The 24152-nt window shown below is 48.0% G+C and overlaps 1 protein-coding gene across 6 annotated transcripts in view; it reads left to right on the top strand.

Moving 5' to 3' along the window:
- The window catches only part of CDK5RAP2 (CDK5 regulatory subunit associated protein 2), a 176877-nt gene that overhangs the window by 73684 nt on the left and 79041 nt on the right, over positions 1-24152 (top strand). For all 6 annotated transcript variants that reach the window (XM_032307032.1, XM_032307028.1, XM_032307030.1 and 3 more), the window contains 3 exons: positions 8619-8789; positions 12814-12951; positions 20596-20693. In XM_032307032.1, coding sequence (XP_032162923.1) covers positions 8619-8789; positions 12814-12951; positions 20596-20693 — 407 coding nt within the window. The remainder of the gene's footprint in view (positions 1-8618; positions 8790-12813; positions 12952-20595; positions 20694-24152) is intronic.

A 24152-nucleotide genomic window follows, 5' to 3' on the forward strand; every position in this document is an offset into this window, starting at 1 on the left:
TATGTACGTATGTGTGCGTGTGCATGTGTGTGTGTGCGTGTGTGTGTGTGAGTGCACATTTGGTGGAAAATGATAGAGGTAAACCTTTATTTTAGATTTGCTCTTTCTGGTTCAGGCATTCTATATGCTACTCGGGGTGGGTGGGGAGAGGAGCAAGTGCTAGTCATTTTCTTCTGCTTTATAGAAGCAGTGTATATGAGACATTGGTTTAGCTGTATTCCCCAGACTGTCTCATAATGCTCTCATCTGTTTCAAGACCTGTCGTCCGCTATTCTGACAAGCGTGTGCTTCAGTACCTGGGCACTTAGCTCTGTGGGGATGCATTTGCTGGCTAAAATCCAAAAATCTAATTAAAGTTGTACCCGTCACCCAGCTGGCTAATCCCATGTGCTTTGACAAGAGCTGGTTTAATTTCAGGGTAGTTCATCCTGAACCCCTCTGGTTTCACATGTGTTTGTTGATGGATAGCTCCAGACAAGATTGTGACAGCGTTCAGAGCATCTCTGGTGATCCATAGTCAAAACATGGCGTTTGGAGTCAGTGTCTGTAAGCTGGTTGGGCAGGCCTGGGACCACAGACCTGAGGTCATGTGATTCTTACCAAGGGTCAGAGCTCCCCTTGCCTTGTTTTTGGTTTAATCAGGTATGAAGAGTCTGAATGGGAGTCCTTGTGGATCTGTGCTGGCGGAGGTTCTGCCTCGGCATTTCCAGTCACTCTTAAGAGAGGCTGAGTGCAGAGACTCGGGTCAAACTGGCCTTGAGTCCTGGTCTGTCAATGGTTGACTGTTGGACTGTGAGCCAGTAACTTTGCCTTTTCAAAGGATGGTGCCTGTTTCTCGTTAGAAAATCAGAATTTAGTTGTGCGGATGATCTGAGATGAGGAAAGCAGTCATGAGCGTCATACCTGCCGCACCTCAGCTGATTGATGGATCGGTGCTGTTATGGTGATGGTGACAATGCCCCTGCCCTGGGAAGGAGAAATTGACAGTTTGAACTGGTGTCTTTGGAGCAGTGGGCAACAGGGCCAGATTGGGGTTTGAATCTCCGCTTCAGCAGACACTCAGCTCTAAGCCTTTAGGTCAGTGGCTTAACCCCTCTAAACTCAGGTTTTCCTCCCCTACAATGGGGTTGATTATGCCTTCTTTAGGAGGAATGAATGAATTATACAACTTAGTGCACGAGAAAGTGCGTCCTCTGGTTCCTGGGTGCTCAGTGGATCGGACTCCTTAACTCCTTTCCTGCTTTTGATTGCCTGGCAGGTGCTGGCTCGGGACTTTGAATGACAAACCACTGCCCGCTAGGATCTAATGGACACTGTTGACTAGTAAATGTGGTTTGCCCAGTTACCAGCCAAATCAACAAAGCTGTAAATTTCTTCCTTGATTCACGCACTCACCTCTCCTCTGAAGAAAGTGCTAGTCTGTTCCTTTCCAGCTGATTGATCCCTCTAGGAAGGGAGGCAGAACCCGTTTCGAGTGACAGATTCTGTAGTATCTCAGTGGCTCGTGCATGGGGCAGCCGTGGAAGCTGCTTTAAAAGGCTGTTCCCATCAGTCTTCACGTGAAATTGCTGTCGTCTTTCTGGAGGCTTTCCCTTATCTCTGGTTCTTTATAATTTCTGTGCCAGGCTCTGTCCTGGGCACTGGGAGTACAGGACTGAATCAAATCAGGCACAGTCTCTGAAGGAATCTGGCAAAGAGATAGACTAGGAACACAGACAAAAAGCTAATTAAAATATAGCATGATAAGTGCAAGTAGGGGGATGGGCCAAACACTTTGGAAGCACAGAGCCTGGAACTTGCTAAGCGTGGGAGGGGTTGGGAGGGAAGGTTCACAGGGGAGGTGGATTGGAGCTGAAGCTTGAAGGGTCAGTAGCTATTTGCTGGGGGGCAGGTTGGATGGGGAGCATAAAACTGCATTCCTGATCAGAGGAGGGCCCCTGGGGAGGCATGAATGAGCCCGGCACAAGGGGGCATAGTGGGTGGGCTGGTGGAGAGGGCAGGAATGGTCTGTCACATCGTCAGGTAGGGATTTAGAGAGGTGTGGTGCCTGGTGGCTAAGTGACCCAGCTGGGCCTTGAGCCCTGCCCAGTGTGAGCCTCCGCTCCTTTCTGCTGAAAGCCACCCTGAGCTCCCTGCCCGGAACTTCTGGGTCAGTCCTCACTGTCCTCACGCCAGCAGCACGCAGTAGCACCTTGCTTGTTAGAGCTCTGTCTGTGCGAGCACGGTCTCATCCCAGTGGTTTCTGTTTGTTTGTTTGTTTGTTTGATCATAGGGATTCTTTGTTCAAATATGACTCTCCTGAAGAGGAAACCTGAAAGCAGAGCTGCTCAGGGAGATGGGAGGGGAAGGCCTGGCGCCTTGTCCCCACGGTGTCCCGCCTCCGCTGCAGCCCCCAGGGGCAGCCAGGCTCCACAGAACGCTGCCCGAACACCACTATCTCATACTAATTCTGGAAATTCTTACATCACTGGGTTCCTGTTCCTCATTAAGATTTTGGAGAAGTTTCCTTTGTGTATTTAAAGGGAACCACTGAGCACTTTGACAAGCTTTCTCACCGCGAAACCTGAGAAGGTGGAAATTTGATGGATGAGAACCTTCTCGTTCTCCATCTGGCCAGAGATAAAACAAACCAGCTGACTGCAGAAGGAAGTAAGATGGCCTGGCTTTTCATTTCTAATGTGATTCTAAGATTACAGGGATATTTTATTTTTAAAATAATCCATTTTTTTTTTTTTCTGTCATCCTCCCCTGAGAATGCCCTGGCATGCAACGGCAACACTCGGCTCCATGTCGGTCCCGAGTGCACCTGCGAATCTTAAAGGAAAATTGCCCATTAGGTAGAAAGCGATGCCACTCAGTTGATGTCACCACACACAGATCCTGCTGTGGCGCGCTTGCCTGAAAGCAGGGTGGGGTCTGGTACCAGAGAGGGGTTTTCAAACTCTTACCTGTCCCTTTGTTCAGAAGCAAGTCAAACAGATACACCCAAGGGACTTGGCAGTTTCCTTAGGATGGTGGCTCCTTGCCTTACAATTAAATACACATTACCATTCTTTCCCCCAAGCCAACTGAGTCAGGTTTTGGAGGAAGGCCCAGGAACATGTAGTTAGATGATACCGATAGCCAGCCAGCCTTAGGCTTCTTGAACTCAGTTTAAAAAACCACTGGTTTAGTGAAAAGAACATGAATAGACCAGACTTCAAGTCCTGATTCCAGCACCTTTTGGTTTGGTTCAGTTGCTTTAGTATTTTGAACCTCTGTTTTCTGATCGGTAACACGGGTGCAATGAGAGCATCATCTGCTTTGCAGGGTTGCCGTGAGCGCTGCGGGAGGGCACGGGTGTAAAGGGCTGGCCCTTTCCTAAATGCTCTAGAGCTTTGCAGAAAAAGGTGCTGTTTGAGAGGATGGTTGCTGAGGGCCAGATTAGTCAGGGGGGTGCTTTGCGGAAGAGGTGGTACTTGGATTGGGCCTTGCAAGGTAAGCATGCTCTCTCCAGGCAGAATCGGGCACAATTGTACTTTTTTTTTTTTCCCAGGATGGAGAAGACTGGGTGGTCGGGTGAGGGAGGCTTTAGGCTGGAGCCCACAGTGGGTGGAGAGCCTGGAAAGAAGGTTTATTAAGGTGGGTGTCTTCCTCGGCAGTTAGCATGGGGTCCCTGCAGGGTTCTGGGTAGAGATGTAAATGTCAGGGGGGAATATGTGTGATTTGGTGGGTGAAGACAGACATAGGGAGACCAGTTACGGGGCTGTTGCTGATGATCAGCGGCGAGCTGATTTCTGAAGAAGGCGGGGCAGTGGGACGGAGGGAGGGAAGGGCTGAGCGTGCACGGGGTTCACTTTCCTCCCCAGTACTTCAGATTCTGCCTGTCGTCTTCTTTAATGCCTCCTCAAGGGAGGAGGGGTGACTGTCCACGGTGCTCACCGGGCCAGCCTTGCCGACGCGTGGTTACTGTACCTGAAGACAAGACCCAAGTTCCAGATTCTCTGGCTTTCTTGCCCCAGACCTAAGCACGCCTGGCCCTTGTTGGGCAGGTGGCTTCCTTAAGATGCATATACCCTCCTCCTTCAAAAAGCAAAACCAAAAGCAACCCTCAGTTTATCGGAAAGCCCTGCTTTAGGTATGCAGTTTTCACCGACTTGTACTTTGATTCCCGGTCCGAGATGGTTCTTACCATACTGATGGATTCCACTCCTTTGAGAACTCTGAGGGTAGGGTGGGGGAGAGGGGTAGTTGGTAGGGCAGGATCTGGGCACTCGTGTGCACATAGAAGCACCAAATACTTGCCTGCATCTCTCGTGAGCTCTGTGTGGAGGCTTGGCTCCGCCTGCAGGCCTGAGTTACCTGTGGGATGGCAGGAGTGTGTGAGAGGGAGGGGAGGGGTGCTTCCGGTGGCTGGCTGGCTGGTGATGTGCTGATGCTGTGGCCACAGGAAGAAGCCTGGAGTAGAGGCAGCCTGGAGGATATGCGTGTGGGGAGGCGCGGGGTGCAGGGGCGGGGGATGGGGATGACGGAAGGTCATTTCCCACACACCTGCTTTTGTGCCAGGCACCCATCCCGCATTCTCTCGTTTAACCCTCCCAGGACCTTAGGAGCCGGTATTTATTAACCCCATTTGCTGGAAAGGAAGCACTCGTAAGGATTTAGGTTATCTGTCTGTGGTCACACAGCTAGTCAGCAGTAGAACCCGGATTCAGGGCTAGTTCTCCCGGTCTTCACAGCCTAGGAATATTGAAAGAGGTTTGGGGAAACCACCCAAGATTATCAATTTTCAGTTCTGATTGTTTTGCTTAGGCAAGCCATGCCGTCTCCATGCCTCCCCTAAACACTGGTTATAAGCGCACTGGGGCCGAGCTGGGAGCCCTGTGCTGCCTTCGTGTTGCCATGGCAGCTGCTCCTCCTCAAGGCCGCCTCAGCACACGGCTCCCCCTCCCTGCCGTGGTCCTCTTACCTCAGGCCTTTTCTGACTGCCCTTCATGCGAGGTCCGAGATCCTTGGTCCTGCCCGGTTCATTAGCAGGAGGGCCTCCGTCTCAGGCTGGATATTCCATCAGTCCTGAGTCCTTGAGTTACTGGAACCTTATCTCAGGGCACTGGAATTAGTGACCAATGGCAGCCCATGTCGCAGATTGGTTTTTCTTAACAGTGGTGCAGTTGGGTGAAGAGAATGCAGAATTTGGGGTCTAAGTGACTTGGGCTTGGATTTCAGTACTAGAACTTAGGTGTAAGGCTTTGTAAACATCTCTCAGCCGCTGTGAGCCTTGGTTTCCTTTCTGCAAATATAGGGCTCCTAATATTTACCATGTGTGCCATCATTAGGGTTAGAGGTGCTTTCTGTAAAAGTGCCTTGACACATGCGTGGCTTGGCTTGTGCTTGGTAAATAGTAGTTTCTGTCAGGAATGCGTATAACAGGAGTACTTTGTCATCTTTAGTGACCTGACTTGTGCCGAGGGCCCGCTACCACCAAAAATATACGCACGCACAAATTTGCATAGGCTCCCGGGGACCCATTGGGTGGACCTCAGATTAAGAGCCCCTAATCTTGAGGAATGACCCAGCTACATGTGCTCTGTGGGACTTTGGAACAGGTCAAGTGTCTTAGTTTGGGAGATACATGGGAGAAATGTAGCACATTAGTCACCTTTATCACTTAAAACATGCAAGTTCTTAATTTACATACCTGAACTAAAATTGTATAAGCAAATGAGGTGGGAGAATGGAGTAAATTACTGTTGTACACACGCATATATGCTAGAACTTGAACCAGACCTCAGAATAATGGGTCCTATAGGTGTTTGTGCAGAAGAGAGTACTGAATTCTGGAAATGATGTAAGTGGGCCAGTAATTACTGTGCACGTGAATGGTGCATATTTTTTTCTTAGCATAATACAGAAATATTTTAAGCTTAAAAAGTACATATGACCAGGGCCAGTTTAGGTCATGTTCTCAAAGTCATGAAGTGGAGCCCTGAGTCGGGCTCTACACTGAGTGTGGAGCCTGCTAAGATTCTCTCTCTGCCCCTACCCGCTCTCTTAAAAAAAAAAAAGAAAGAAAGAAAAAGTAGACTTGATCTTCTTAGGATGATCTTTCCAGGATGGCAGGCAGATTTATTGGGCTTTAAAGATGTACCTAAATGGCTTCATGTAAGATTTTGTGGTCCCTGTTACCCAGTTTTCAGAGGGAGTTTTCTAAAAGCATGTGTCAGATGATTCTAGGAGGATGTGGATCATTTTGAAAGAAATCTAAACCATGGCCGTGGTGCAGAAGTGAGCTGAGAGGCTCGCAGTCAGAGTTGGAATCAGGCAGGTGCTGCCCCTTAGTGACTGTGATGGTGGGTAAGTTACTTTATCTGAGCCTGTTTCGGCCTTCATAAAATGGGAGCACTCCCATCTCCCTCTCCATCCGTCCAACAGATACTTACTGAGCGCTGTTCTGGTTATCTGTCATATTTGCCATTCCCAGGTGACGCTGATAATGTTGTTCTAGGGACTGTGTTTTGATCATTCTGGTTCTTTTTGGTGGGAAATGGTATTTAGAGACTATAGTCTGGATACTGGGGAGGATGCCGATTTTAGGCTTTCTTGGTGAGAGAAAGGAAATAACAGAAAATAAAAGTTCATATTGATATTTCCAATTCATATTTACAGGGACATGTTTTAACTTTGTATTTGTTTTGGTATTCTCTTAGGTTTGTAATCTTGGTTATCACGTTAATAATTACTTATTTAATAAATACATATACATGCACACAGTTTCAGAATAATAATGCAAATATTATTTCTTCCAATATGATTACTAAAATAGCGTAAGATTTTCTGCAGTAGTCCCTTTTGTCCTTAGAGAAATAGCCCCCTAGGGGTACACAAATTACTCTTCTTTTTTTTTTTTAAGATTTTATTTATTTGCTTCAATGAGAGCACGGAAGGAAAGAATCAAGCGAGAGGGACAAGAAGACTCCCTACTGAGCAGGGAGCGCTCGATCCCAGGGCTCCGGGATTGTGACCTGACCCAAAGGCAGGTGCTTAACCGACTGAGCCAACCGGGTGCCCTAAATTACTCTGCTTTTAAGTTACTGAAATAATTCCTCTCTGTTTGGTTAACCAATCAACCTGATACACAATTAGGTTTATTTTTTGTTTGCTCCGCTTCTAGTTGTAGGAGATTTTTATTTTACTTTTCAAATAGTTATCCAAACATTGGGCAACGTTACCTTTGTAAAATGAATTCTACTCCCTCCTTCTGCCTTGTTCTCTTTTTTATTTCCCTGTAAACAACCATTTACTTTATTTCATAGTTAAATACATGGCAGTATGTTATCCATACTTTTTTTCCCTATTGGGGTCTTCCTGACCCCCCACCTGAGCGGTATATTCTGAAGATTACGTTTAGGCTTTGTGTTTATAGAGCCCTCATTCCTTTCTCTTGATCGCTTCAGAGTGCTCCGTTGTGAGAATGTACCTTAGTTCATTCCTCTGTGGTGAATATTTGGGCGGTTTCCAGCTTTTGCTGTTATGAATATTTCGGTATTACAAATAGCATAGATTCTGAGGTGGCTCAGATCACACTGTTCGCTGTTGGTTTTGTGTTCCTCCCCTTGACATTATAACACAAGCATTTTTCATGTTAATTGTAAATGTCATTATTTAAGATCTTTTTTTTTTTCTGATTGTGAAAGTAATATAGACTGATTTAGAGATTTTAGAAACTCAGAAAAATTAAGAAAAAAAATCAATTGAAAGTCCCCACAGCCCCTCTGTTTAGGTATACTGTTACTCTTTTTGATGTGTTTCCTCATAGCCTCAACGATATTTTGTATAAAGATTTAGGAGACAATCGGCATCATATTGTATAGTGTTTGTTTTCCTCATAATTGTGCATTTAAAAAAAAAAGATTTTATTTATTTGAGAGCGAGAGTGTGCAGTGTGGGGTGAGGGAAGGAGCAGAGGGAGAGGGACGAGCTGGTTCTCAGGTGAGGGCCAAGCCCAACACGGAGCTCAATCCTGGGACCCTGAGATCTTAATCTCAGCCGAAACCTGAGCTGAAGCTGAGTTTCTAGAGTCAGATGCTTAACCAACTGAGCCAGCCAGTGCCATAATTTTGCACTTCTTTAAATATCATATTCTTTTTTTTTTTTTAAAAGATTTTATTTATTTATTATTACAAGTAGGCAGAGAAGCAGGCAGAGAGAGAGGGGGAAGCAGGCTCCCCACTGAGCAGAGAGCCCAATGCGGGGCTTGATCCCAGGACCCTGAGATCATGACCCGAGCCAAAGGCAAAGGCTTTAACCCACTGAGCCACCCAGGTGCCCCAAAATGCCATATTCTTTATAGTTAATTCCTTATGTTTTAAAAAAGTAATTAATTCCCAATCATTGGATATTTAGTTGTGTTTTTTTTTTTTTCAGTATTGCAAACAATGTTGTGCTAAATATCTGTGCATAAAGCTTTTTCCAGATTTCGGCTGCTTCTTAAAGCTGGTTTTCATCAGACTTTAAAAGAGAAGGAAGTGCACATTGTTAAATGCACGTGTTAGCTTGCTCTCGTATAGCGGTAAGCAGGAGAGATGATCATCTTGAAGTGCTTATCAAGTAAGTTCTATTTTTTCTTTTTCTTCGGGTAGGACCTTAGAAATGAAGTTGAAAAACTACGTGATGAAGTGAATGAAAGAGAGAAAGCCGTGGAGAATCGTTACAAGAGTCTTTTGAGTGAAAGTAATAAGAAATTGCACAGTCAAGAACAAATGATCAGAAGTCTAACAGGAAGCATCGATCCAAAGGACTTGTTGCTTCAGGTACCATAACTTCTTTTTCTTTTGTATTTCAATCTGTTGACTTGGCATAGGCTGTTTTCTTTTTTTAAAAAGATTTTTATTTATTCATTTGATATTCAGAGATCACAAGTAGGCAGAGAGGCAGGCAGAGAGAGAGAGGAGGAAGCAGGCTCCCTGCCGAGCAGAGAGCCCGATGTGGGGCTCGATCCCAAACCCTGAGATCAGGGTGATCTGATCTTTCACCTGAGCCGAAGGCAGAGGCCCAATCCACTGAGCCACCCAAGTGCCCCCACAGGCTTCTTTCTTTAAAAACTCTTTTGCAGAAACGTTTGTATAAAAATAAGGCTGGCAACAATGACGATAGTCTTCATTGCTTTATGTCAGAACATCAGAGCTTCCTTTATGTGCTGTGGGCATCAGCCACCAGCAAGAAGGAAAGGACCTTGTTCTGGGTCATGAGACGGTCCACGGCAGAGCCCGATGGAGGCCCTGGCCTGTTCCGCCTTAGTGGCCAGCTCGCTTCACAACGGTACTTCTGGTGTGAGTGTCTGCTGCTCCGTGGTGTGCCAGGCCCTCTCACCCCTCTGTGCTTTTCCTTTAACTGTCCCCATTTGGTCTGGGAATACCCTTCCTGTCTGATCGTGTAGCGAAGGTCTGATTTAGTGCAGGCTGACAGGTGACAGTGGTGGGTTCAACACGGGTGTTGAGCTCTACTTCCTCCTGGAACCTTGTTAAAGAGACAGTGGAGGGGTGAAAGATACAAGCCCACAGGACTAAGAGCACTCTGCTCCATGCCTTTGGGGTGAAAAGCCAACAAGAAGCAAGCTGGTGTAGCCTACAGAGCCCAGAGCAGCTCAGCAGGCAGTAGAGGGACCTGGTCCCTGTGTAATGGGGAGATTTGGCGGGAACGCTGGGCAGTTAGGTGACCTTTCTCTTCACTAGCAGGAGATGGGGGGGGGGAGCATGTGGTTTCCTCTCTGGTGACCTTAATAAACCGGGGATGGGGGAAGTGGGTCACCAGATGCACCTAAAGGCAGGAGTGGGTCTCTTGAATGAAAACGGGTGTGGAAATGTGCATCCTCAACATTGAGAGTCCTCTGAGTGGAGGAAAGACAGATGGGTATCTTCCAACAGAACGAGTCCGTCCCCACCTGGTCCTCTGCCAGGGAGCCTGCCGTCGGTGTGTTCTTCCCACACTCAGAGCTTCTGAGCACTCTTCCCTTTAAAGGTAGATGGGGGGCCTGAGCTCCCCAAACAGGGGGAAAGTGTGTAAGAGGAAAGCCAGCCAGACAGAACAAGGCTATGTAGAGGCCATGGAAATAGAAGGATGAGAAGCAACCAGACAGCTTTAAAAGACCTCAATAGTGTAATCTTTAGATAAGAACTAAGATCAGGATCGGATAAAAAAGATACTTGGAAAAGAAGAACGAGCTATTGGAAATCGGAAGTATGATTACAGATATAATGAGTTTAATAGGAGAGTCAGAAATACTGGAGGATAAAGTTGAGTGAATCTTCTAGAAAATAGAATCCAACAGAGAAACAGAGAGGTGAGGAAATGAGAGGGAAAGGCCTGATTCAGAAGTTCCAGTATGTGATTGACCAGAGGCCTGAGAGATGGGCACGCAAAGCAGAGGGAAGGGAATCCTCAAAGCAATGGGAGAGCTTGCAGAGTTGAAGGGACAGGCACCTGTGCATTGAAACGGTCCCTCTCCTTCTAGCACAAATAATGGTGAGATGCCCATGCCCTTGTGAAATCATAGCACGTGAGGATGCAGAGAGGATCTGAAAGGTTCCGAGGTGAGATGTGAAGGGCCCAGAGCTGGAATGACACCGGAACTCTCAGCAGCGATACTGGAGGCCAGAAGGCAGGAGAGCAGGGCTTCCAGATTGCTGAGGAAGAATGGTGTCCAGCCCAGCATTACATACTCAGCTGAGCCAGCAGCAAGAGTGAGGGCAAATAAAGCAGTTCCCCGCCATTCAGTGCCAAAAACCCTCTGCCTCCTGGGGAGCCCATGCAGGGAACACCTGGACAGTGATCCCATGCAAATGAGGAAGAAGCCCAAAAGGAGAGAGACGTGGGATCCAGCAAGTAGGGGATTCTCTTGGGATGTGGTGACCTGAAGGCCCAGGATGCAGAGAGCTTGTATTTGAGCTCTTGAGACAGGGCCTCAGCTGGGATTTCTCCAAGAAGTGGAAATGGAACCCATCATTGACCTGATGTGTCTGGCCCCATCTAAAGGCATTTTAAAATTCTCTTAAGGGGTGCCTGGGTGTCTCAGTGGATTAAAGCCTCTGCTTTTGGCTCAGGTCATGATCTCGGGGTCCTGGGATTGAGCCCCGCATTGGGCTCTCTGCTCATCGGGGAGCCTGCTTCCTCCTCTTTCTCTGCCTGCCTCTCTGCCTACTTGTGATCTCCGTCTGTCAAATAAATAAATAAAATCTTTAAAAAAAGAAAATTCTCTTAAGAGAGTTTAGAGATAAGTCTACCTTAAGTACCTAATTTAGTTTTATGAACTAAATGAATAAATACAGTAAAGCAGTTGTTACTGATTCCAAGGAAAGCAAAGAAACAAATCCGGAAGGAAATGTAATCTCAGAAGGCTAGATGGGTGAGTTGTGCCCAGTGTTTGTGTGGTCCTAACAGTGCGAATGCGGACTATTGATTGAACCGAAATTGTGTTGTAACTATGAGGATGATTTCTGGGGGTGGGGCAGACGTTATAAGAACTAAGTCCTTAAACTCCTGTGGTAGGAGCCAAGAGATAAATCTTAAGAAGCCTGGGTAGCTCTGTCAGTTGAGTGCCTGACTCTTGATCTTGGCTCAGGGCATGATCTCAGGGTCGTGAGTTCAAGCCTCCTGCTGGGCTCCAGAGTGTGGAGCCTACTTAAAAAAAAAACAAAAAAAACAAGAAGTCAATCAGGTGAGAGTAGTAATGTAATGCAAATAGTAGAAGAGCCTGAGGAGTTGGAAGTTGTTTTTTTCTGGGAGTGGGACCCGGAGGTGAGAAGTGTGGGGGGGGGCAGTTTTTCAAGTAAGCCTTGCCGACTGTTGTTAAACAGTGTGCACGTATATTTGGACTTCTAGAAAAGGAAAATAGAAAGTGTGAGTCAAGCACAGCTGTATGATGGCAGTTCTCGAAAGTCTGTGTTGGTCATTTGATTTGTTTTTACTGTTTATAGTTTAACAGGTTTTTGTAAGAAGTTGCCTCTGTTTCTTTTGTGTTTGTGCTCATCTAATTTCTCATAAACGTTTGACATGCTGAAGTAATTCTGATAGGTACTTAGAAATAAGATGTGGTTCTTGCCCTTAATTTTTGACCTAAAGTGGACAGAGACCTCGTTAAGGAGTTACTAGGTTTTAAATAGTTAGGAATAGGTTCTATGCTTGAACTTGGCCAAAAGACTAGAGAGACGGTCTCTAGTCTTATCATGTTGTCGAATGCCAGACCTTCTGAAGGGATCAGTGATGTGCATCAATACGAAGGACCCTTTCACATGCAACCAGACCCCGAAACAACAGTCACAGCCTTTCTTCCTAGAAGTCAGATCTCCTCGTAGATAATAGATGGTTTAAGTTTTGTCAAATGTGTGATATTTTGAGAAAGACTGGGTTTTGTTGGGTTGCGATGTACAGTTTCTCTAATCACCTCAGTAACCTCCTAGGATAGGAAATAGACCCAGAGGCCACACCTTGGCCAAGGGGGACCCAGGATGGGAACCCCATCCTATGAGGCCAGGGCCTGGGCTTGGTCCTCCATACCCACTGGGCGGCCATCTGAGGGGTGAGGAAAAGGGCACTTTGTAATGACTGCTGCCACCCCTGCCAATGCCATGGCTGCGGGCTGCTTTTCCCCTGGTAGCAAATAACAAAGGCACTTGCATTAATTTTGAAATTGCCTAGTATTTGGGGATGATGGAAATTTTTTTTGAGGAAAAAAATGTGAAGAAAAAATAAAATGTTTTTCCTTAAAGAGTTTTGGACAGTCTGTTAAAATTTTTTCTCTTGTTGAAAACTTTCTTGTGATTTGTTTTATTTCCTTAGAAATTCAGTGGAAAAGGTTTGGAAGCAGTACAGCAGACTTATCCTTCACAGACCGGAGGGGAGCTCGGGGTCAGGATGGAGGGCTTCTCCGAAAAGTGCTCGCAGCAGTCACTAGGCAGCAGCCGCATCTTCTCAGAGGTAAGCTTGGCTGGACTTGAATGTGTGCAGGTGAGTTCATGTGCTTCCTGACACGCGTGTGGTAACTCCTCGTTACCTAGAGCGGTGCCTTCCTGCCAGTGATTGAACTCATAAGAGGTCGGAGGAGGGTTCTTAGACTGTCTGCCTTAGAGATGAGTACCCTTGGGCTGAGTGCTGGTGTTTGTACCACACAGGAAACTGTAAGTCACAGCTTAGTTAGAGATGAGCCCCGTATTTGCTGTCCCAGGGTTTACCTCTCAACTGTGTAATCTCTTTGTATGTCATTTCTACATTAAGAAAGTTTTCCTGTTCGAATACACACAGAAACTGAGCCAGCAAGCCCTTCCTGGTGTGGCCTCAGGTCGCTCTGCATCATCTCTAATGACAGCTGACTTCTTGCATGTTTCTGAAAATGCTGTGTCTGCACCTTTCCCTGTGCCTTTGCATATGCTGTTCCATCTGCCTGGAGTGGCTTTTCTTGTTTACTGGGTGACTCCTGAACATCCCCGAAAGTGCCCCGCTGCTGTCCCCTTCCCTGAGGCTGCTTGGCAGTGACATCTCTTCCTCCCTGGTACACGGCACTTTGCATGCCCATCCTTGCGTTGATGTTACAGGATCCGCCTTCCTGCTGCCCTCACCGGAGCCCCTACACACCAGGGTTGGGCACCTTAGGTTAAGGAACTGGGATTGATGTCTAAATCCCAATGCCTAGCCCAGTCCTTGGCCTAGGACGTAAGTGTTTGTTGAGTGAATGAATGAATGATTAATTAGATTGGTTTGCGAGAGACGCATACAGATTGTTCTGAATCCACGCCCCCACCCCAGCTTGCATGTAATGCAACTCGGCAGCCAGATATGGGAAAGGAGAGGAGCTCATCGTAGGCCAAGTTTTGTTTTTTTAAACCTGGCTTTAATTAAGTCCATACATTCCGAAGACAGAGAACTCTCTTACGCAAATTAGTTCTTTGATGAATGGCTCTGATCAGACTTGTGGTTTTATGAAGGGTGATTTTCAAAATAATTAACAACCGGTGCAGCACGGGCATCAGAACAGGCTCAGGCAGTGGGGCTGGAGTCCCTGCTCTCGTGCAGAGACCAATGCTCTAGTTACTGGCTCTTGGAGAGGTCCCTGAGGTCCCTGAGGGGTTTTGGGGGAGGGGCTGGGGCCAATGGGCTGGTTGGGTCGTTGGTAGTAGCTATTGGGCTGTGGGTCAGCTCAGCATCAGCCCTGCTCTGGGGGGCATCAGTGGCTGCAAGTGGGGGCTTTTTCTTAACTCTGACCATTCGTGGACTTGCATCTTGCCGTTTCTCTTGAATGAAAGTGTCAGCATGGAGTAGTGGAACTCCTGGGCTGGGCCAGAAGTCTGGAGGCCAGGATATTTCTCTGGGCTCTGTCACCACTTGGGGAATGTCAGGCACGTCCAATAACTAAATCTCAGAGGGCTAATATTTTGTGAGTCAATCTTGCATATAGTTACTCGATTTTGGCCAAGTTTAATCGGCTGTTAGGAAGTACACTAACCTGGGGGCGCCTGGGTGGCTCAGTTGGTTAGGCATCCGACTCTTGGTTTTGGCTCAGGTCATGATCTCAGGGTCATGAGATTGAGGCCACATGGGGCTCCACGCTCAGTGCTGAGTCCGCTTGAGATCCTCTTCCTCTCCCTCCTGATCTGCCCCTCCCCCTGCTCACACACTCTTTCATAACTAAATAAGATCTTTTTTTTTTTTTAAGACTTTATTTATTTATTTGACAGACAGGGATCACAAGCAAGTAGAGAGGCAGGCAGAGAGAGAGGAGGAAGCAGGTTCCCTGCAGAGCAGAGAGCCCTATGTGGGGCTCGATCCCAGGACCCTGGGATCATGACCTGAGCCAAAGGTAGAGGCTTTAACCCACTGAGCCACCCAGGTGCCCCTAAATAAGATCTTTGAAAAAAAACCTGTAATAAGGCACAGTTCAGTGTTTTGAAACAAGGTAGCAGCCCATCACAGTGTTTTAGATGGACAGATCTTCACTGATTTGAGTGCATTTCATCAAACTTTGCTATTTTGAATCCCGTTTCAGTCATAGAAAATGTGTCTAAATGTTGAATGAGATGTTTATAGATTTATTGAACAGGCTGAGTGTTTTACAGTTTCATCTCACTAGTTTGATCAGCTACCACTTTTTTGGTTTCTTGCACTGGGCGCTGTCTGCACTTCACAGAACCACATGTAAAAAGTCATATCATTTTCAGTTACACTTGGATCCTGGTGATGTTTAAATTACTGTGCAGAATGCCCAAGTACTTCAGCAAAGGCTTTAATTCTGTTCTGCAAGACTAATTGCAAATTGTGGATAAAGAATTATAAATGATCGTTTTGGAATTATAAATTTCTTGGTGCCCACATCTACACAGTCCTGACTGTTACAGCCTATGGTTTTCTCCTCCCCAGGAAAGGTGTGCTGTACTTCTTTCTCTCTAGAAAACGTGGATTTCTTCTGCGGTGCCTTTGGCCACTTTGTGTTGATTTAGGGTTTATCCTCTGCCCATTTCTACAAAGAACTTGAGGCTGTGATGAGGTCTCCGTGGACTCAGGGCAGTCTCTTTTGCCTCTAATCACTGTGTGATCCTGAGAATTAATGCTGGGTGATCAGGGAATTGAAGAACGGGGAGGAAAGCACACTGACTGTATTTAACTTGTGCTGTGGCCAGAGATTTATAGCCTGGCTATTGAGATGGTTGGGACATCAGTGCTGAGTTTCCTGAGTATTAAAATAAATGTCTTTGTTGCTGAGCTGTGACATACCTACCAAAGCAGACGCCATCCATCTACTAGGCCGCTAAATTGCCCTGCTTACCAAGAGGGGAGCCATTAAGCTTTCTCTTTACATATCTGCCGCCCCTTCAGATTGTGGTCTGCGCCTTACATGTGTTTCCTTCAAGTCATTGAGGAAGCCCGGCAGAGCAGGGAATGCTCTGGATTTGGTGTTGGAACGTCAGTTCTTCTTTCTAGTTCTGTGACCTTGGGCAGGTCACTTAATCTGTCTGAAACTCACCTTCCTGATCTGTAGATGGGGGACTTCCATGCTTATGTCCCGATAGGACTGGAAATAACCCAATGCATTAGTCACTAGTTAAGGCTCTCTGGGTGTAAGCTGTAGGATCCAACATTGAGTCGTGTGGTCACAGCAACAGTGCTGGAAGGGAGTACTTAACTGCTGGTACGCCGGGGGCTTTCCCAGGTGCCCAGCGAGAGCTGAATAGCCGTGTCTTGGACAGGGTGAGACTGTGGCGGCCCTGTGGACACCAGAAGCCTTAGACTCTAGGTCTGTGTTTGATATGACACACACCCAGCATCCCGGACTTCTGGTTTCTCAGTTGAAATCTCTGAATCTGAAGACAGAATCATCCTGGTTTGGCATGGGTCCAGGGGCCTGGCTCACTGAGCGAGTCCTCTTCCAGGGTCTTGCCCCCATGTTTTAGGGACTGTTTTCAGATGACACAGGGAAGTGGTGAGCTAGGTGGTCACACCAAGGGCCGTGGGGAGTAAACCACAGAGTCAGACACCGGTAGGTGTGTGGTTGTCATGGTCTTTGGGATGAGAGGCCCCTGTCTGGGTTGTTTCTTGTTTGGAGGAGCAGGAGTGGGGGTGCGGTGGCTTGTTCCTGCTGAGCAGGTGCTTCTTGTCTCTCCCCTCGGGGCAGCCTGGCCCCACTGCCTCTACGCCGAGGAGATCTGCCGGTTTGTCAGCTCTGCTGAGGGAGCCAAATGACTTCATTCTAATGGGGCATGATTCAACGCAGGGGAATAGGTGATTGATGAAATGGGACCCAAATGGCTCTGTAGAGTTCATTTATTTAACATGGGTGAGCTATTTGCTTCTAGGAAGACGTTGACTCACTCTGACTTCCATTATGTAAAATATCCACAGGAATCTCTGCTCTTAAGATTCACGTTGGTCCCTGTGTTTTCCTCTTACCTACTTAATCATCAGGTCAGCAAGTATCTGGGGCAGCATTTGGTCTGCACCAGGTACTGTGCCTGGCCGGGGCCACGGCTGCCGACACGGGGCCCTTGGGCCTGTCACCAGGTGGTTGGTACACTGGCTGTGGAGTGAAAGTGAACAGAGTACCCTGGGGGCCAGAAGAGGGCATTTTTCTCAGTCAAGGAAGGCCTCCTGGTGAGAATTTGGCCTAAGCAGACCCTGTAGGGTGCTGGGAGTGTGTCAGTGGAGAGGGGTGAATGACGGTCTCTGCAGAGGGGAGGAGCCCCCCTCCCTGACCCCCCACCCCGGGAACGCAGCCAGAGGCTTCCTTCGTTCCACTGAGAAGAACAGGGAGAAGGGAAGGGCAGGTGTGGGTCAGCTGGTGGGGGGAGGCTGGGGGCTCGGGAGAGAGGGTTTGGAGGAGCTGTAGAGGGGAGTTGAGCCAGACAGCCTGGCCCTGACCTTGCAGGGTGTCCTCTGCGGCCTGGTTCACCGCCGTCCAGTTAAGACACAGGGGCCAGAGTCAGGATTGTTTCACTGGGCACCTGCATTCCACGTCTGGAGTCTACTCCATGCAACAGAAGTCCGTATTTACCTGTTCTTTTCCTAGCCCTTCCTGACTGGCTTTGAAGTGACATACCTGAGCACAAATCTGACTGCCACTTATTAGCTGGATGGACTCAAACAAATATTCTTTTCTCAGAGAATCAATCTTTTCATCTGAAAAATGGGAAGCTTCACACACCTCCCTGGTTTCATTTAGAGATGATATGTGTAAAGCGCCCAGCAAAGTCCCAGGACATAGGAATAGAAGTATGGCTGACACTTACCAAGTATTGACTTTGTGCCAGGCATCACTGTGAGAACTTTGTGTAGATTAAGTCATTAAATCTCCGTCACAACCCTCTGAGCTATGTAGAGTCATTACCTTCATCTATAGGTTCAGATACTGAAACAGAGAGGTTGAGGAACTCGCTCAAGGTCACACAGTTAGTAGGGTCACATACTCTTTTTTTTTTTTAAGTTTTTAAAATTTATATATTTGGCACACAGAGAGAGAGATCACAAACAGGCAGAGAGGCAGGCAGAGAGAGAGGGGGAAGCAGGCTCCTGCTGAGCAGAGAGCCCGATGCAGGGCTTGATCCCAGGAGCCTGGGATCATGACCTGAGCCGAAAGCAGAGGCTTAACCCACTGAGCCACACAGGCGCCCCTGGGTCACACACTCTTAACCATCACTGCCCTTCATGGTCAGTTCTCAAGAAGCAGTGGGTTTTTATTTTCTCTGTCATTTTCGGCTGCCTTTTACATGGCTGACAATGACCGTGTGACCCTGTCAAGTGTCCCAGTGCTCTGCGTCCAGTGTGCAGCATTGATGGGTGAACTGAAGAGCACGGGCCTCAGAGTCTGGCTGCCTGGGCCCACACCCTACCTCTCCCCCCGACCTTGGGCCTGCTGATGGCCCTCTGTGCCACAGTCCCCTCATCACGGAAATGAGGGGAGGGGTAGCACCTAAGCTCATTGGGTTGTTTTGAGGACTCAGTGAGAAAAAGCACAGGGAGCACTGAGCATGGTGGCTGACGTTGTCTGGTTAGCCTGTTAGATTCTTGCCTGGGCTCTTCCCTGGGACCCTCTGTCGACACACATGGTGTGTACAGGTGGGAGCCCGGAGAATCCCACATGACACTGTCACTGTGCACACTAAGCAGATGGGAGCTCCTTGTGCCAGTGACATGTGGCACGATTTACAAAAGGGCCTGACATTTCTAGCAGTCTGGGTAACTGACTTATCATGACCAGAATGGTGGTTTTGCATTTGCAACCCCTCCCCTTAGCAGGTGGTGCCTCTGCCTGGTTTTGCTTGGGGCGAGAAGCTTAGCCGCATCCCTGCAGGTCAGGGGCTCATGACCTTTTTTGCCCTCTGCATCCCCACCGTAGTCTGCTGAAGCCAGGGATCTCTTCGCTGGAAGAGGATTTAAATGCGTAAAATATATGCATAGCATTATAAAGGAAACCAACTGCGTTGAAATTCGGTCATCAGAGTATTTAGAAAGACGCTTTGGAAGTGGCGCTTCTCTGTTAACGTGCTCGACGACGAGGTTGTGGGGTGAGTGTGGTACCGCCGTGGTTATGAAGTAGTGATGAGAGTAAGTACTTCAGGATACTCGAGGTGCCTGGGACACACACAGACTAGCTATTTCTTTTGATGGCCGAGTCACAGGAAAATGCGGATGCTGCTGTGGTTCGTGGCAGGAACAGTATTCCCACAGTTTCTGTGGGGTTACAAGCCCCTGTCCTAGATGCTGTGTTGACTTTAGGAGGAAGCCTGGGTCAGCAGGAAGGACGGGGGCTGCCCTCAGTGTGCAACCCCGGGGCATGGAGGGATCCCCCCCCACCCCGGCGTTCAGGGAGCATATCCAGTCCACGCAGGACACCGTGCTAGATATTCTGCACGCTAAGTATTTATTTTCACGTTCTTATCTTATTCTGAAATAATTTCACACTTGCAGGCTTGTTTCAGGAATCAAGGATCTTACTTTTCCCGAGGCATCCGAGAGTATGTCGCCCACGTGGAGCCCTGTCACCGCTGAATACTTTAGTGTGTACTTCCTGGGAGCAGGGACACTGTCCTGCTCAGCCCGGCACAGCCGTCAGGAGTGGGTATAAGCAGACTCTCCACGACTTCCGATCCTCAGACTCGCTGCTGTTCCACCGCTTGTCCCACCAAGCCCCTCATAGCCTGAGGACCCAATTCAGGATCACACTTTGCTCTGTCTTGATTCTTTAGTCTTCAGTCTGGAATAGTTTCTCCGTCTTTCCTTGACTTTCATGTGCTTCCTACTTCTGAAGTGTCCGAGCCAGTCATCACAGATTGTCCTTCCGTTGGGTTTTGTCTGATGTCGCCTCGTTGGTTGGGTTCAGGTCCGTGTCTTTGGCAGGCATGTCCTCTCATTGTGTCCTGTCTGCTGGTACATGATTTCAATTTGCCTCATTGCTGGCCACGGTGACTTTCTTTGATAGCTTTAGGAAGGTGGTGTCCTCTAGGTGTCTTGACTCTACGGGTCCTCTTTTTTCCTGTCATTAATAAGTAGTTTGAGGTGTGTTGGGTCTATGTAGATATCCCGATACTCTGTTCAGACTTTCCCCCACTGGTTTTCGCTAGTCTCTAAGGTCACATGCTTGGTAAGCAGCAGAGACCCGTCTCAGATCCCTTTGTCATCATTCCGTTCGGGATACCTTTAGAGTGCAGCTCACTTGGCCTTTTCTACTTCAGTGTAAGTCCCTTGTCCCTGATACCAGGTTTGGGTAGATGCACTTCTCATCTTTGGAGCAAGAGCAGATGTGGAAAGGCACTGTTGGTAGTGACGAGAAAACGAAGACCAGCAGCCCTGAGGGGTGGCAGTTCCATGAGGGCTGTGCCGGGCAGCAACGGTGCTCCTTTCAGAGCTGCTGTTCAGTGTTGGAAGCACACCTCCTGGCTTTGTTCCGAGGGACACGGTGACAGTCATTCCTCCACTTCTCCTGCAGGTGGTGCTCTCTGACTGTGACCTGAGCCAGGGCCTGGCACTGGGGATCACCTCCGTCTGGATTTGTAAACTACCCACATATGTTTGCATAATGTCAGGATGTACTCTTTTGAAATTCTTCCCTTCATGTCAGATACCCATTGTCATTTCCAGGAAAAGCAGCAATTAGACTCTGAAGAGCTGATTCAGGTCTTGAAGAAGGAGCAGGACATCTATACTCATCTGGTGAAGTCTCTGCAGGACCCAGACAGGTAAGGTTACTGTTTGGACATCATATACATACGCAGACACTCGTATTTTGAACAAACAGTGTTGGTGTGTGAGGCAGCAAAGCCCTCCCCATTGATTTAGGGAGCTTAAAGTGCTTGGATGATGGTTGCCTTACTTAAATCACATAACCCTATTTTATATCAAGGATTATCTGGTTTTGAGGCACCTGTGCGGCTCATTTGGTTGAACATCTGGCTCTTGGTTTTGGCTCAGGTCACGATCTCAGAGTCATGAGATCGAGCCCCATGCCAGGCTCTGCACTCATTGCAGTGTCTGTTTGAGATTTTCTCTCCCTCTTCCTCTGCCTCTCCCCCAAGGCACTCTCTCTCTTTCTCTCTCAAATAAATAAATAAATAAATATATAAAATTGTCTGATTTTTGGATTGTTTGATTTTTTTTATCCTAATGAACGTAGGATAAAAATAACAATAATAATAATAATAATAATACTCGTTTTTATTGTACTTTTTTAAAAAATTTTTTTAATTAATTAATTTATTTTCAGCATAACAGTATTCATTATTTTTTCACCACACCCAGTGCTCCATGCAATCCGTGCCCTCTCTAATACCTACCACCTGGTACCCTGACCTCCCATCCCCCCGAAACTTCAAACCCCTCAGATTGTTTATCAGAGTCCATAGTCTCATGGTTCACCTCCCCTTCCAATTTCCCCCAACTCCCTTCTCCTTATTATAGATTTAGAAAGTGCTTCCATGTGTATGATCTCATACAATCCTCAGAGCTGTTCTGTGAGGTAATATTATTATCCCCGTGGTCCATGAGGCCATGAACACTGAGAGAGATGAGGTGACTTGTCCAAAGTGACACTGGTGATGAGTGGCCACACTCAGGGATTCCAACAAGTTTCTGTGTCTTGGAGTGACTTGTGTCTTACAGGATTGCTGAGATGATCTGGTGCCAGGGAGGTGTGGTGATGAGAGTCTCCTATAGGCGAGTGGTCGTGCTCTATCCTAGCTCTGTGCACAGGCAGGTGGGTCCTCTGGGCCTCAGTGATTTCTCACACTACGATCTTCTCTCTACACACAAGGGTAGTTACAGGTGAAAGGGTACTGGGGTTCATTTCAAAACCATACAGGAACAGAGGAAGTGGGGGGCATACTGTTGGAACAGGAGCAGCCATGGCTGCCTAGTGGGCAGGGCTGGGTGTGAGTAAATGGGGAGGGGCTCTTGTATGAGCTCTTTTTCATTTGTGTATGTTTAAAAATTTCTAAAATAAAAAGTTAAAATATCCCCTCTCACTGCTCCTTTTCTGAAGCCTTTCACTCTGGCTGGAACGGTTTTCACCGTTACAGGCCACGTGCCTTCCTGCCTCTGCCTTCGCTTGGGCCCCCACACCCTCTCCCAGAGGCCCCTCGAGAATTCCTCTGGAGGACTGCACTTGTGAGGAGGCTGTTGTTGCTGTTTGTCTGCCCTCACGGCTGCCCCCGCCACCCTTTGGGTGCCTGTCCGTAACCGGCCTGCCCCCTCATCAGAGCCGCGTGCCCCTCAGGGCGGAACCCCGTCTCCTCAGCGGCTCCGTTTCCCAGCGCCTGTCGCCGCGGCTGGGTGGAGTGGGCACGTGGCAAGTGCTGAGTGGGTGAGGAACCTCCCCACCCCGACCCCACGCCAAACCTGCGTCCAGTCTTTTGAGATAGATTGTTTTCAGATTTGTTGATCTGAAGAGAGTTTAGAGAAAATGGAAGCATGCTGGTGAAATTCTGGGAGTAGGCATCACTCTCTAAAAATGAGCATTTTCCAGAAGCCTTAGCTGCTTGGCATTACTGCTCGGGAAGGGGCGAGTGAAGCTGGGAAGCTGGGGGGGGCGGTGGGGGTGGGGGGACGGGCCAGATCCCCACAGCTTCTCTGGGTCCTGTGCCTCGTGGGATGCTTTACAGCACCTCAACTTTTACTACTGCGTTCCGGAAGCGCCCTCCTCTGCCCCAGCGTGACGGCCAGCAGTGTCTCCAGATAGTGCCACATCTCTCTCGGGAGGTTAAATTGTCCCCAGATGGGAATCACCACTGTAACTCAGGAGAATCAGAAAGCTCGGCTTACAAACATCTTCTTTCACTTGGGAGGCGCTCGGATGTGTGGACGGAGGGAAATAACGCGTCTGTGTGTTTGGCTTTGTGCTAAACTCTTTCCCATGTAACTCTCAACAGAGCTGAGAGTTAATCCTTCAAACAGTCCTGAAGGGAAGGAGTTGTCCCCATTCCACAGATGAGGAAGGCGGCCAGGACTCAGGCAGTTTAACCGACTTGCCCGGGGTCACAGAGCTTGTTAGCGGTGGCGTGCCATGCCGTGCCCTGCCGTGCCCTGCCGTGCCCTGCCGTGCCCTGCCGTGCCTCCTCCCGCCCCCCTGCAGAAGGAGGAATGCACAGGGCTTTTGTTTCTTTCTAGGTGGAACACCTTTTGTTCCACCAGCTCCTCACACCTTGAAAAGGCCCCGGAGTTAGGGAACATAAATGACAGACACGGGAGCAGCAGCTGTGTACTTTTCACCCTGTCAGAAAATGGAAGAGGGAGGGAGCAGTCAGTGTTCCTCAGCCCTAATCGCAGCAGCTTCGCTAAAACAATCTCCTTTTTTCCCCTGCTTAAGTGTCTCTGCAGCACAACTGCATCCAAGCGAGTGCTGTGACACCTCTGTGAGGTTTTTCCATCAGCCTTACAAATTGATCATTATGATTGTCTTGAAATGGAACTAGGTACAAGCTGCTGGTAGGGCCCCTTCCTTCGCAAGAAGACCGCTTCACCATGAACCATTGTCAAAGCGGCGAGCATAGACGATTAGACATAATGGTTTATTTTCTTTCCGATATATGTTGGTTTGTATGTGCGGTTCGATGGATGGAGCTGGAAGAAATCTCTGAAAGGGAGTGGGGCTTGAGTCTGTAGCACGGACATTTGGAGCAGTAGCTCCTAGCCATTTTGGGGCTCTGGACCCCTTTTGAAAAATCTGATGAAAGCTCCTGGGCCCTCTCCTTTGGAAGATCCACATATTACATTTTTGCAGATAGTCTCAAGGTGTTGATGGACCTTCTTAGGGAACCATAGGTCAGACACTGGACAGGGAGTGATGTATTTTTCAGGACTTAAGAAAGGAGGCTTTCTGATTTGTTAATGTGTTTTGCTAGTCTTGAAAAATGTTCATATACTTTGACCCAATAATTGCACTGCTGGGAATCGGGCTTAAGAAATGAACCTGGATGTGAAAGGCTTTAGGCACGGAGATATTCAGTGAAACATCATTTATGTTATGCAGATATTGGCTGGAGTCTCTGTTCCTCTGAGAGCTGGGTGCACTCAGTTCAGATCCCGGCCATGTGCCACAGTAGGCGGAAGCCAGAGCCCATTTGGTGGGTCTGCGCCGCCCAGATCAGTAGCCACTAGCCAGGGGACTATCAACATTGGAGCTAAGAAAAATTATCCATCCAGTT

The sequence above is a fragment of the Mustela erminea genome, chromosome 12 (genome assembly GCF_009829155.1).
Source record: "Mustela erminea isolate mMusErm1 chromosome 12, mMusErm1.Pri, whole genome shotgun sequence".
NCBI classification, from domain to species: domain Eukaryota; kingdom Metazoa; phylum Chordata; class Mammalia; order Carnivora; family Mustelidae; genus Mustela; species Mustela erminea.